The sequence below is a fragment of the Colletotrichum lupini genome, chromosome 6 (genome assembly GCF_023278565.1).
Source record: "Colletotrichum lupini chromosome 6, complete sequence".
Taxonomy (NCBI): Eukaryota; Fungi; Ascomycota; class Sordariomycetes; order Glomerellales; family Glomerellaceae; genus Colletotrichum; species Colletotrichum lupini.
The window spans coordinates 361,908-376,070 of record NC_064679.1 but is presented as its reverse complement, the minus strand read 5'-3'; the positions used below and the strand labels follow the sequence as shown (position 1 = coordinate 376,070).

At 39.7% G+C, this 14,163-nt stretch overlaps 4 protein-coding genes across 4 annotated transcripts; 3 read left to right on the top strand and 1 right to left on the bottom strand.

Moving 5' to 3' along the window:
* Positions 1-908: 908 nt before the first annotated feature.
* CLUP02_11590 (uncharacterized protein) lies at positions 909-2,931 on the top strand (the record flags this gene model as incomplete). The annotated part of the gene is made up of 4 exons (XM_049290557.1): positions 909-918; positions 2,355-2,613; positions 2,691-2,795; positions 2,877-2,931. 4 exons carry the CDS (start codon positions 909-911, stop codon positions 2,929-2,931), a joined length of 429 nt encoding a protein of 142 aa, XP_049147702.1.
* A 982-nt stretch (positions 2,932-3,913) lies between these two features.
* On the top strand, positions 3,914-4,805 carry CLUP02_11589 (uncharacterized protein; the record flags this gene model as incomplete). The annotated part of the gene is made up of 2 exons (XM_049290556.1): positions 3,914-4,190; positions 4,243-4,805. The coding sequence occupies 2 exons, from the start codon at positions 3,914-3,916 to the stop codon at positions 4,803-4,805; spliced, it is 840 nt and encodes a 279-aa protein (XP_049147701.1).
* Positions 4,806-5,532: 727 nt separating this feature from the next.
* On the top strand, positions 5,533-5,842 carry CLUP02_11588 (uncharacterized protein; the record flags this gene model as incomplete). The annotated part of the gene is made up of 2 exons (XM_049290555.1): positions 5,533-5,603; positions 5,662-5,842. The coding sequence occupies 2 exons, from the start codon at positions 5,533-5,535 to the stop codon at positions 5,840-5,842; spliced, it is 252 nt and encodes an 83-aa protein (XP_049147700.1).
* A 1,610-nt stretch (positions 5,843-7,452) lies between these two features.
* Positions 7,453-8,869, bottom strand: CLUP02_11587 (fluconazole resistance protein 1; the record flags this gene model as incomplete). Its single annotated transcript, XM_049290554.1, has 3 exons — positions 7,453-7,679; positions 7,738-8,518; positions 8,825-8,869. The coding sequence occupies 3 exons, from the start codon at positions 8,867-8,869 to the stop codon at positions 7,453-7,455; spliced, it is 1,053 nt and encodes a 350-aa protein (XP_049147699.1).
* Positions 8,870-14,163: the final 5,294 nt, after the last annotated feature.

Genomic DNA, 14,163 nt, shown 5'->3' with positions numbered 1-14,163 from the left:
ATTACTTTATAAAAATAAAAGCTTCAGAATTATAAAAGATTAGGCTATAAGTACTTAATTAACGAGGTTATAATATAAGTATAGGTATATTATAAAACTAAAGCTTATAAAGTCCTTTATAAGGGCTCTGCTTTTTAAAAAGTTCTTTTATAATAAGATCCGTATACTAGTCGCTAAGTTATCGGCGTCCTATCGCCGGCCGCATCCCGAATCTATTATAATAAGCTAGTTATTTTCTAACTACTTCGTATATTATCCCTTATTAAACTAAATAAATAAGTTATAATATAATAAGCTAAGAAATACCGCTTTTTAATAATAATAAAATTATTTACTATATCCTCCTTACTAAGCTCCTTTTTATAATAGGTTTTAATAAGACTAAAGATAGCTATATTTAATAACTAAAGGATATAAGAAGTATATAGTAATAAGAATAATAAATAGACGTTATTAATATAATATTCTCTAGTACGTATAGCTTTAACAAGGTAATGCGGGATATTCTTATAAAGAATATAGAAAGTAAATATTTATATAGAAGCAAGAATATATAAATATAGGGGAAATAAGCGTATATAAAAGAGGTTTTTGTAATAAAGAGAGTAATATAGTTAAATTACTATATAAGAAGTTACTTGCTTAACGAAAGGTCTAGGTAAGTAAATACACGCCTATATATAGGTATAAAAACCTCCTACTAGAATATTTTATTACTTATTAATTATAATATAATTAATAAGCATATACATAAGTAAATACGTAATCGTAGTACGTAATTCCGCCTCGAGTAAATTCTAGATTATTTAGTTACTTTCTAGTACTTTCCATTGCTCACGTAAGCTTATATAAGCAGTATTACTTATATAATCAATACTTATAATAATCTATAGAAATCGTAGATTAATATGGTACATAGTTTGCTTACGTAATATTGATAATAAGGCGAATAATAAGGTAAACAAAGTTACCTTCGTAATATATTCTTATATAAATTTTATTATTATATAACTCCTATACTTATTTAGAATTAATAGTCGAGGTTCTAAATATAAGTTAAGTCCCTTAGTTAGGGGGGGCTTAGTTTATAATAAAAAGACTACCCTTAACTATATAAAAATAATTTAGTTTATAATTTACTTATTATTTATTATTATAAACTCTTAACTATCGAGATCCTTAAGCTTAAAGGGGAACTACTATTATTAAACCGACTTTCTTTTATAGATTAGTAATAGTTTAATAGTTATATTATTAATAAAAATATACTTAATAATAAAGATCTAAGAACGCAATTTAAGTTCTTTTTTTTATATTATATTAGCCTTAGCTATGCTTAAGACTAGCTTATTAAATCCCTTACCCTTAAGGATATTAATCTTATTTATATTATATTTATTAACCTATTTAATATCCTTAATCTTTAGTATATTAAGTATTTAGAACTAAGGCTTAATTACTTTAGTAATTACTTTATTAATACACTTTAAATTTATAAAACGACTTTTTTAAACCTTAATAAATAAGTTCTTTTTTAAAAAAGTATTTATTTATCTCTTTTTAAAAAAATAATTATCCCCCTAGGCTTATAAAACTTATTTAATAAATTCCTTAACTTATTTATAAATTAATATAACTCTTAGAGTATATTAAATATAAACTTATTTAGCTAGCTTATTTTTTTATTAAGGGGGAAGTCTTTATTAATTTATAAAAGCGATTACCCTAGCTTATTAACCTTATTAATAATTCTAAAATATAATCCTTAGAACTCCGAACTTAATCGAGGCCTTTTTAATTAAAGTACTATTTTTAATTACCTCGAGTACTTAAATAACTTTATTTTTAATATACGATATTATAATATAATAAAAAATATATATATTAAAAAAGAATATATTTAGATAATAATTATAATTATTATAGTTATTTATAGATTAAGGGTAGGATTTTAATTAGGGTAGCTAGGAGGGATTTTTGGGGTGGCCGAATGGGGGGGTGGCCGAATGGGGGTGTTCCGACTTAATAAGAAGAGTCGGCCTTGCTTTTCTTTCTACTCAGCAGGCTCTCTTCTCAAGACCGTCTATCATGTGGCGATCTGAATGGCTACTGCCTCTTAAAGCGAGATGCAGAGCCACTGAAAGATTTCTTGGCCGTCACGTATGAGTACTCTCGGAGCTCCGAGCATCGATGAAGACCTAAGTACCCTATCCCGTCGGGACAGATCATGGGATCCCGCGGAAGATTGAGAAGATCGTTGCCACGTGAGAATTTTTAAACACGGACCGGTGACTTTCCAGCCTCAATGAAGTTGAAGCGTCAACGATCATGTCATCCTTACTGACTGACTCAAGTGTTGACTAATACCGCACGGTTGAGCTCATCCACCTCCTCTGACTGTTTCTGCACATGCGGAGAAAGATGCAGCCTGCCATTCGATCTAACAGAACTCATCTCATCACAATGGGCACATTCTCTGATGCTCTCCTTAACTTGCGGGCAGCTCGGATCACGGCAGAGCATCATGATAGTTCCATGGTCGTGGGATAGATTTCGAGCAAGGATACACCTGGCTGGAAGACCAAGGCTCATAGAAGAGGCTCAACCCACCCGGTAAAACCTGCTCAACACTCATTTTACTTGAGACAACTTAAATCCTAGCTTGTCGCTAACAAAGACACGGCAACTAGTTTCCGCGGCAAAAAAGCTCCTAGCCCGTCAGGTAAAGAGTTCGCGGATAATCGGACAGCCTGCAACATCGAAATCAATTACTCCAGACGCCGTGAGAGAGAACTGTGAAAAGAAGCTGGGATGATGATCTGGCCGAACGCCCGGATCGGGCGTCCAAGCAAGCAGGGACGCGCAACACATCTTAGTCTGAATTTTTCAGTACCTAAGTCAAAGCCCGACCAGTTGATGGATATTTCATGAACAGTGAACTATTCAACTCAACATTTTAACTCTAATCCATCTCAAAAATGAGACTGAAAGGATCGCTTGTCGATGGCCTGGAAAAAGCGCTGTTTCAGAAAGCCCAAAGGGGAAGCCCACACGAGACAGCATATCCTCACTCACTAGCTCCTGTAGTATGGTGTCAGAGCTGTTCGGCACGAGCCAACTGACCAAGTCAGTTAGCCCAGGCCGCCTATTCCCTTCACCTTCAATACTTCAATCGCTGGCCTCGGCCTCCGCAGATGCTTTCCCCACGGCGACAGTGATCTGCGACACGAGCTTCGCATCACTCCCAGTTTTCCATGGAAATTTGAAGCAATGGAGGCAATGCTAAATGAACCGGCACAAACCCGCCGGCGGCCCAAGCAGAATAACAAATGCTTGGTTTGCTGATCATACAACCTAACCATATTGCTCAATACGTACTGGTTCTCCAAGCAAGGGCTTCGTCTAAAGTGTTGCAGAAAATTCCGCTTACAGCCGAATCCGAACTTGGATTGTCCGTACAGACTTTCCAGGCGAAGGGATGGCAGCACTTACATGACACCAGACGAACACAAATCCGCGATGGCTGTGTAGCATGCACACCATTTTCCCACGGACCTGTAGACATCATCTTGATTATTTTGACAGCCTTCGGTTCCGCCGGCACGATGTGTAGGTGATTGAGTTGACAGACCGGGGGTGTGGGGGGCGTCAGGCCAGCACACCTCGATATGTGGCTGATTGCGATGTTCATATCTGTCCATCGACTCTATACCGATGGATTCTATAAAGCTCAGGATATTCCCATGAATCTTTTGGGCCTTGAAACCATCATCACACCATCAGCTGCCAGATTGCTTCATTGCGCCGGACGCTTTCCTTTCTTTTCACTTCAGCTTTCGTCTTTCTAGATATTTGACATCTCGTATTCCCACTTCACCCAGTCTCCAAGGCTCTCACATTCACTCCAACGACAATGAAGCCTATCTCAATTCTCTTCCTGGCTGGCATCGCCGCCGCAGCTATTACAGACGCGGGTCTCATCGCTACCCGCGACGAGGTTGCCCGAGACCTTGAGGCCATCACGGGAAGCCCTACTCTTGTTGATAGAGACGAACAAGATTCAACTTTACATCCATTTGCGATTGAAGATAGAGCAGAGGAGGATGATGAGAATGATCTCACCACCCGTGACATTGAGGAGGCTGCCACTTTTGGCGAGCTCATAGCACGTCAGGCCAACAATACCGCCGGTAGGAAATTTACAGTGCACCATTTATTATCATCAGGCTAACCAAATAGCAGGAGGCGGCAAGAAAAACGACGGGAAGAACAACAACGACGGCAAGAAGAAGAACAACAACAATTGTCAAGGATGCGCCAAGGGAAAGAAGAGGGGTAAAGACGCAAAGGGCAAAGCATGCAGATGCAAGAACACCGGAAAGAAAAATAACAATGCCGACAAGAACAACGGCAAGAAGAATAATGGTGCTGGTGGAAACAAAAACAATGGTACGGCCTCAGACAACGGAAAGGGGAAGAACAACGATGGGAAGAAGAACAACGGCAAGGACAATAACGACGGCAAGAAGGACAACAATGGCAAGGCGAATGGAACTGCCAACGCCGGCGCCAGTGCCGGCACCAACAAAAATAACAACGATAAGGATGGCAAGAAGAACAATGGAAACGCGAATGCCGATAAGAATAAGGGCAAGGATAACGGCAAGGGAAACCAGGCTGGAAACAAGAACAACGGTACAGCGGTTGACGACGGCAAGAAGAAGAACGGAGGTAACGGCAAAGAAACTGGCAAGAAAGCCAACTTGTCCACGGGTGCTGGAGTTGCCGCCGCTGAAGCTGCCTAGGTGGTTGATGTCTTATATTGAGCTTCTAGAACGAGCAAGGTCACTTGCTTAGATGGCATGTCAGGCAAAAAGTAGTGGTAGATACAGCATCGATGCAATCCGATTGAACTATGGATGACAAGGCGTGTTCTTGAGGATCAACTAATGATTTAGAATTCAAGTGTGCCAAGTGATGGAGGTAATAGTATTGATCGATCATCGCGTCTGTCTTCTATAGATGTTTCCCAGAGAATCGGACCGGGTTCAAACCCTGTGTTGAACGGACATTCGAGGTGACATCCAAGACATGATGGATCAAAACCCAAGATTCGTCGTACTTGTATCACGTGCACCAGCCCGGAATGATATACCAGGCCTACAATGATCTCCAGAGGTCACTCAAAAGTTCGGATGGTTTGCAAGACCTATTTTTGGGCTTGGCGTGCTTTCTGAATCAGGCCTTAAAGTTTATCCGGCGTCTTTATTTCGAGATCACTCGGCAAAAAACGGCCGTTCCGGGCGACTAGAAACGACATTGGAGCGCGAGTCGTGTTTCCCAAACACACAGAAACGTCGTCTTGAACCTTGTGTGCACCAGCAACACGGTCTTTAAGGGGTTTATGTAAAACACCGAGGCCGATCTAATGTTTAAGAATACTATAAAGTCTCACCAACTTCGCTAACAGCTGAGAAAGAGTTGTCTTTACCCAAAACAAACTACTTACGTCGCAGCTAAACGATAGTAATCATGAAGTTTTTCTCTACACTTGTGATCGCTGTATCTCTTTTCGAGGCTAGCGCACTTCCCGTTGAGTCAATGTAAGTCTGGCGAAAGCTCCAGGTAGAGTAATTATATTTGTGCTAATTCTATGTCTAGTGGGGTTGAGAGTGTTAGTCGCGTCAAGAACGCAGCCAAAGTCCCGCCGTTTACCGGCGGAGTCGCATTCCCAAAACGACAGAGCGACAAAGACACAATAATTAGAGAAAGAGGCAGAAAGGTTCAGAACCCAGCGAGAATACCTCCCTTCACCGGAAGCCCCGCCTTCCCTGGGAAATAATGGTGCACAACTCTGTACGTAGACATTTACAAAAGCAACCTACTACGTAGGGAATAAAGGAGAAGTCTCGGATCAAGGTACAATAAGACATTTCAGCAGCGAGACTTGACACGATACTTACTCGAGGCTATAATAACACTGTTAGTGTCCGTACTATCTGCGGACAACACCAAATTTACCGGCTTCTTCTACCCCATCATGTTAGCTTCTGCACCGTCTGTGTCGATCATTTTCTCGTAGGGGAGCATCACTTACGTCCTGGACCTATGCTAACTAGTTAGCTTCTGCGCTCCAATTATCGTATCGGCGCTACTTACTAGCGCAGTCTATATCATTGTGCTAGCTTCCGGGCCTTATCCTTCATAGTATTCACAGGGATAAGCAATGCTTATCCCATCGACTGCTGCAAGGCGACAGTACAATGGTCTCCAGCTTTTCTCTAAATTCTCTGAGATATGAATTTTTTGATTTGCGGATATAGTGGAAATAAATCGGAATAACGCCTAATTAGTTCTTTCCCCGTACTCAGATGTACTGTCGCCTTGCAGCAGTCGATGGGATACACTGGGGTTGTATTGTTAGTTTAACTTTCTCACTCTTTCAGACATCTATTACTATTTAGGAATGGGCGATACTGATGGGCTAGGCAAAAGTCAGAAATACGCCTGCGAATGCCTTCAAGTCAATGTCTAATATCCCTCATCAGTATATTGCAGCTATCGTTCTAAGAACAGGTCTAAGGGTTGGCTTTGCAGCGCTTGCCTAGTTTAGTCGGTACATCTCGCTATACCGGAAGATGGCGCAGCATGCCTCAGCCCTTGTAACATGTTCGACGATAGAGAACTATAATTGATCTATATCTTTCGCAGCAACGGCGTCGGAGCTTGTGGAATGGCATAGCTGGCTAGTGGTGCTCTTGCGACTCTTTTCCAGCGGACTGGGGGGCTGTGATTCGTTCAAGTGCATGACGAGGTTTGCGCGACATCACTGATCTGACTCTCATGAGATTCGCATTTTGCGATGTGAGAAGAAGCTAATACTAATAAGGCATTACCGCGCCGGTCATTATGTTCTGTTTCCAAGCCAGTCCGGTTGGAATCTTGATGATGGCGCAGCCAATCCCAAGCTCATTCAGCTGGTGAATGTGGCGGTAGGCTAAGTCTCAGCTGAATTCTAGCTTAGGCATGGTTTAGTAAGGTGAGTCTGGCGATATGCGTCTTGAATTAAAGGGCGTTGATAAAATGCAAACGACAAAGTCGAAAGTCACAGCTTATCGACTCATTCATCAGCCTCCTCAACGCTTCACTCACTACAACCTCAATAATCAACTTCGTCACCAATTCAGTCAACGTGCAGAAACCCGCTCTTGACCAACTCAAATTCTAGGCTAAGCTCAATTGTACAAGTTGTCTAGACTGATTGTAGAATATTTACATATACCATTCGGAGAAGTCTCCCTTTTTGAGTGAAAAGAGGTCGCCCCACGCTTGATTATTTCCTGCTACCCAAGTTACGATGAACTTGGTCAACTTTGCGGTTTTGCCCTCAATCAATTCAACTTAGACCTCGAAGTCGAGTTGTTTTCGTCTCAACCCTCAAGGGACACAACATCAGGCAACTTGAGCTGCATATTTGCATCGCAACCGAATCGACTTTCCGTACCTGAAGAACAGGAACGGAAACGGAACGCAGGCAAGGGAGAGAAAAGCCGGAACAGAACTTGCCCAATGGATGCCAAGGCTATGGTACATATTGGTGGTGAAAAGAGGGAACGCTGCGGCAAAAAGACTTCGCAAGACGGAGCTCGCGGCGAGAACGGAGGCAGCGTATATGACATCTACAACGTTAGACGTCTCCATTTCGTGAGAAAATGTACACAAAGTCCGAATACTCACAAGAGTCGACCAGGTAGTTCATCAGGCTTAAAAAAACCAGGACAAGACCAGCCGCGAAAAAGCCCGATCCGACAATAGGAACGATCCAGTGAATGTTTGGTCCGTTCGTCCAGGCGAACCAGAACAGGCCGATAGGTAGGAGAACTGATCCAATCAGAGCAGGGGGTAGTCTCATTTCCGGAGGTGCACCGCCATCATAGCTTTTGTTGACCTTGATGTAACGAATATTGTCGTAGCCGCTGTACCCAACAGCAAACATCATGCCTACGGCGACACCCAGAAACGCAAGACCACCAACGCCGTTGGACCAACCACGGGTTTGCTGGAAAACAATCGGGAAAGCGGCGAACATCATGTATAAGGTCCCAAAAACAATAGCTTGGAAGATAGAACAGAGCAGAACGATAGGCTCCAAAAACAAGAGTTGCCATGGTCGTAGCAGAGCCTTTCTGAGCTCTGCGAGCAACGCTTTGTTGGGGTGACCAACATCGAATTCAGAGACGTAAACATGGCCGGTAATTTTGGACAGAACTTCTGCCTTGCGACGCAGGATTACGACGACGTAAGTCTCAGGAACCCAAAGTGAACCGAGGACCCAAAGAACACCAGTGAAGATGGCCATCAGGCCTTGAAGCCATCGCCAGCCCTTGGCCTGGCTCAGGAAGCCACCTGCGATTGGGCCTACAGCCGGTCCAAGAAAAGGGGCCTGGCTCACATTGGCGTCAGCAGGTGAAATAAAGGCAAGCACAATGAACAAAGCACATAACCGAGCAGGCCAAAGCTTAGGTCAGAATGTTGACGCGAAGGCTGGCCAACGCATGAGAGATGAGTGCAGTTAATTTCATCTAAGTATCTTCTTGTTCTACCTCAATCAGAATCCGTGCGAACAGCCATCGTCAGACTCGGTCAAGTCGGCCATGTTAGGACCATGCGTTTCTTCTTATGATAAACTGTTCTCGTTCTCAGGGGCAAGCGCCTATATTCTCTATCTTCCAAAGCTTGCCGTTCATCTCATTAGATGGAAGACTGATGGCTTGGTTCAGTTTCAGATTCAAAACTTCCTGTCATTCAAACATACGTGACTTACCAATGATGAAGTAGCTTGTGATGCTTGACTGCTGCATGTTGTCATATTGATGTCCTGGAAGTCATCTGTGCAGTTGTACAGATGACCGTTGATTAAACAGAAGGAGACCAAGTTAAGAGATGGAATATAGCGCCACTTTGGAACGTAGACAGTTACCAATCCCAAGCCTAACATGAGCTCAGGCTTGGTAAATTACCTCGGTTTGGTACGTTGATAGCTTTTTCAAGTTTTGTCTACCTTGTTTACACTTGCGATTGATTTTCACTTAACGAAAAAAGATCGGAACTGAGACAGATGTATATTGTCTATTTTTCAGAGGCTATCAGCAATCTCAGTAGATGTGAGCCCTCCTTCTTACTCAGGCCTAATGACCGTTTGTATGTTGGAATGTCTGGGAAGTGATCATTAGGATCATCAAACCCTTCCACGATAATTATGCCCGTGCCCGGTCTTGCAAGCCGTATCGATAATAGTGTTGCTTGGACTCAGAACAAGATCCAAACAAAAGCTCGACAACAGGCAAGTGACCATGTGCAGTCCCGGCTTTTAGCGCGAGATCGACTTCGGAATCATACCCGACATGTGACCCCTTTTCCGCTAGGTACCTTCACCAAAAGTTGCAATGTTGAGAGATGGCCATTCCTTACAGCTGCCAAAACTCCCTCGTACTCACAATGTTTGCACCGCAGCTTAAAAACGTTTCGAAGATCTTTTCGTGCCCCTTTGAACTTGCAGCACGTATTGGTGTCCCGAATTGGCTGCTTGCTTCGACGTTCAGCCCTTGATCAAGGAGAAATCGCACCGTGTGCAGATGAAGGTCGAGCACTGCTGTAGCAAGGGAGTCATATGGAATTTCTATAATATTATCTCAGTGACGATCAATCAACCAACGGAGCCTGGATACCTGGCCCGCCATGATTACTGCCTCGACATTCTGTTCTGAGTGGAACTTCTTCCTGTCACTTTGTAGAGCTTGGAGCGCATTGACGGGCTTGACAGCTCCTGCGTAAGCCGAAGTCTCTGTGGCCGATGCGATCTCATCTTGCTGGAGGATTGTAGCCATTATCTCTACTAGCCTAGTTGCGACTGATTCGTGACTTCCTCGGTTTGCAGCATGAAGAGCACAATTATGCACCGATCCAGAATCCTTCACGTGGCTGCACATCAATACTACTATTGTCGGATTGGAAGTCCAATTCGACCGCGGCATCCAGCCGACTGCGCAGGGGCCAATTAGGGGCCCTATATACGATTATCATAGCCAGCCCAACCTACGGTTAGAACCTCCTTTTTACACCTACGTAAATATTTATATAGTTTAATTAATCTCTTCGTTAACTACGCTTCGAACTAACTACCCTATAATAGGGATACTAATACTAATTAGTAATTAAATTTTATTATTATAGATCGGTAAGGTATCTCGCTACGCAAAAGAAACGACCTCTTAATACCGTACGGGATAGGAAATTCGTACTAATTAACCTTACGGAAATAAATAAAAAAGGAGGTAATTTTTAAATACCGCACGGAATTAAGTAATTATAGCCCTTTATTACTTATAAGAGGTCGACGTTTATTATATTAAACTACGTTAATTAACGGAACTACTTAAGTAATTAGCCTTTTACCGTCGCCCCGAGTAGCTTTTTTACTAAACGACTTTTCTACGGCTAGCCCGCGATTAGAAATTAACTAAGTAATAAAAGGGATCGCTAGTAAGCGATAATTACCTAACTATAATTAAGCTACGAAAAAGACTATTTAAAAAATATAAAATAGGGTACCGAGAGGCCGTAAAGAATAAGATCTCTAAGGTATCTAACCCTACCGCGTATAAGTAATAAGTAAGTATTTTTAGTAAGTTTTTAAAATATATAATTTTATAAAAAAAAGGGCTTAACTTCGTTAACCGTACTTAACGGCTTATACGGTTCTTAATAGCCTATATAGCTCTTTTACGAACTACCCAGCGTCTATTTTTAACTATTCTTACGAAATACCGCCCTAGAAAAGGTAGGTTAAAAAAAGAAGCTATTTAGAAATTATAAAGAGCACGAGGCTTAAGAGGCTAGAAATATATAAGATAGTAGAAATTAATAACTAGTAAAGATCCCGAGACTAATTACTATATCTTCTTATAATAATATAAACGTCTGCCGCTATTATTATAAAAAGGAACTACTAAAACCTACCCTTTTATACTAAACGAAAAGGAGGATCCTAGTAAGTACGATAGTTAGCGATTTAGAAAGGTAATAGTAATTACTAAAAATAATAAAAACGAGAGTAGTAATAAGATAGCGAGAAGAAGCGGGAATCTCCTAGACTTTAATAAATTCGTTAAGTAGCGAAAGTACGGATTTACTACGATTAGCGCGCGGATTAAATATATCCCCGTTAAAATTAAATATATTAGTAATTACTGTTACGAAGGTAACTTTGTTTACCTTATTATTCGCCTTATTATCAATATTACGTAAGCAAACTATATACCATATTAATCTACGATTTCTGTAGATTATTATAGGTATTGATTATGTAAGCAATACTGCTTATATAAGCTTACGTGAGCAGTGGAAAGTACTGGAAGATAACTGAATAATCTGGAATTTACTCGAGGCGGAATTACGTACTACGATTACGCATTCACTTACGTATATGCTTATTAATTATATCATAATTAATAAGCAATGGAATATTCTAGTAGGAGGTTTTTATGCCTATATGTAGGCGTGTATTTGCCTACCTAGACCTTTCGTTAAGCAAGCAACTTCTCATATAGTAATTCAACTATATTACTCTCTTTATTACAAAAACCTCTTTTATATACGCTTATTTCCCCTATATTCATATATTCTTGCTTCTATATGAATATTCACTTTTCATATTCTATATAAGAATATCCCGCATTACCTCGTTAAAGCTATACGTGCTAGAGGTTATGAGCCCAGTTATTATATAACTGAGGTTTTATTTACTTAAGTGAATATTATTCACTTATCCGAGCTCTTCTATTTTTATTTGCCTATATTATACCTATTATCATTTAGGTATATGCCTTTATCCGGTATATGCATATCCATATATCGAGATACCTTACTCCGCCCAAAATCACTTTTTCGAATTCGAAAATTCGAAATCGACCTTTATATTTAATAAAGGATTTATATATATAAAAAGGCAGACGAAGTGTAAGCCCTTTTTATACTATATACTTACTTTTATTAAATATCTATTTATAAGAAAAGGAAGTCAAAATAGACTTTTTCTTATATATATTTTTAGACTTGAAATAAGTCTATTTTCAAGCTTAAAAACAAGCTTGAATTCTAAGCTTAAAGTAAGCTTATTTATACTAGGAACAATACTAGTATATATTTATATTATATATATTCTAAAATATATATAATGGCGGATATTATTAAGGCAATTACAGGCTGCCTTATGCCTGAAAATCAACGCCTAAAAGGTAGTCAAAATTGGACTACTTGGCTTTCTACTCTTCATATTTATCTTCGACTTTTGAAATTAAATACCTATTTCGAAGTTGAAAACGAATATGAAAATATTACTGAAGAGCAAAAAACCCAATCCTTATTATTAATAAGGCAAAATATTCAACCTGAGCCTCTTTCACTTATTTTTGATCAAATTGATCCAAAAGAGGCTCTCAATACCCTTAAAGCATCCTATGAGGGTACAGGACCAGTTCTACGTCAACAATTATACCTCGAATTCCACGCTATTAGATTGGAGCATTTTAATAGCTTAAATGAGTTTATTAGCTCATTTAAAAGCTATATTTCCAAATTAAAAAGCGTAGGAGCTATTATTGAGGATATAGACCAAAAAACGGTCTTTATATCAGCCCTAACTAATATCTTTCCGATTTGGGCTGATCGTCAAAGGTCTAATTTAAGACTTAAAGAGCCCCCTACTTTAGAGGCTCTTATTACGGATATATTAGACGAAAATAGGAGAGAAATCGATACTCCTATGTCTAGTAATACTATTAAGAGTAATAAATACTCTCGAAATAAGTATAATAAGTCTAAGACTTATTATAAGCAAAATACCAACCCAAATACCAACCCAAATAAGCCCTCAAATTACCCAAATAAGCCCTCAAATAAGCCCTCATATCAACCCAAACCAAACCAACCCCGAAACCAGCCCCGAAACCAACCAAACCAGCCCAATCTTTTTACGAAAAACCAACGCCCACATGGAGATTTGAACCCTCAGCCCTTACAATCAAGGAATTATATGGTTAGTGGTTCCGACCACTATACCATAGACCCACTTGATGAAAATTATCAACCTTTTCTCCCTCATATATTACCCAACTCGACTCCAAATGATAATTTGGGCCTTTCGGGAGAAAATACCAATAATTCGGCTAATATGGGCACAAATACAACTGAAAGGTGGTTGTATGATACGGGTTCAACAGTCCATATTACTAATAGTATGGATTTATTCGAAAATTTCGATAATAGGGACAATTTACCCCCTATTCGAACCGGAGCTGGCCCAGTTTACCCACAGGGTATTGGGGACTTAATTTTACCTATCTATTTACGGGGTAAAATTATACCTATAAGGTTAAAAAATACCTTATATATTCCAGAATTCCCACTTAATATCTTTTCAGGTATATTACACTACAAAAATGGTGGATATATTGAAAAGAATTATTTAGTGGATTCTGAGGGCAATGTATTTGCTTATTTGGATTTCAAAAGGCATGGATTTTTCCTTAATATTGCTTGGAAAAATCGAAGGCCTACTACAGGGTACCAACAAAACGATTTGGACCCTAAAAATCAGTATTTGGATCTAAAAAATATTTTAGAATCCATTCAAAATTCTCTTCATAATATTACTATTAATAATAGTAATATAGAGAAAAATACTGATTATTTATCTGAAAATTCAGATAATCAGGCCTATTCAATCACCCAGGAATGGCACGAAAAATTAGGTCATCCTTCTTACCCTTATTTATTAAAAACTGCGAAAATAACTAAGGGAATTCCTTTAGACAAATTAAAGGAAAAAGACCTAAATTGCCCGAGCTGTACTACAGCTAAGTTAACTAGGCAACAGCCTAAAATTAACTATAATCGGGCATTATTTCCACTAGAAAGGGTCTGTATTGATACAGTTAAAATTACCCCTACTACTATTAGTGGAAATAATTACGCTATTCCGTTTACGGATGATTTTACTGGTTTTCGAGATGTTGAATTCTCAAAAACCAAAGAGAATATAATTAATATTCTCAAAAACAAACTGGAATTTTATTTTAACCAGTTTAATTCCTACCCTAAGTA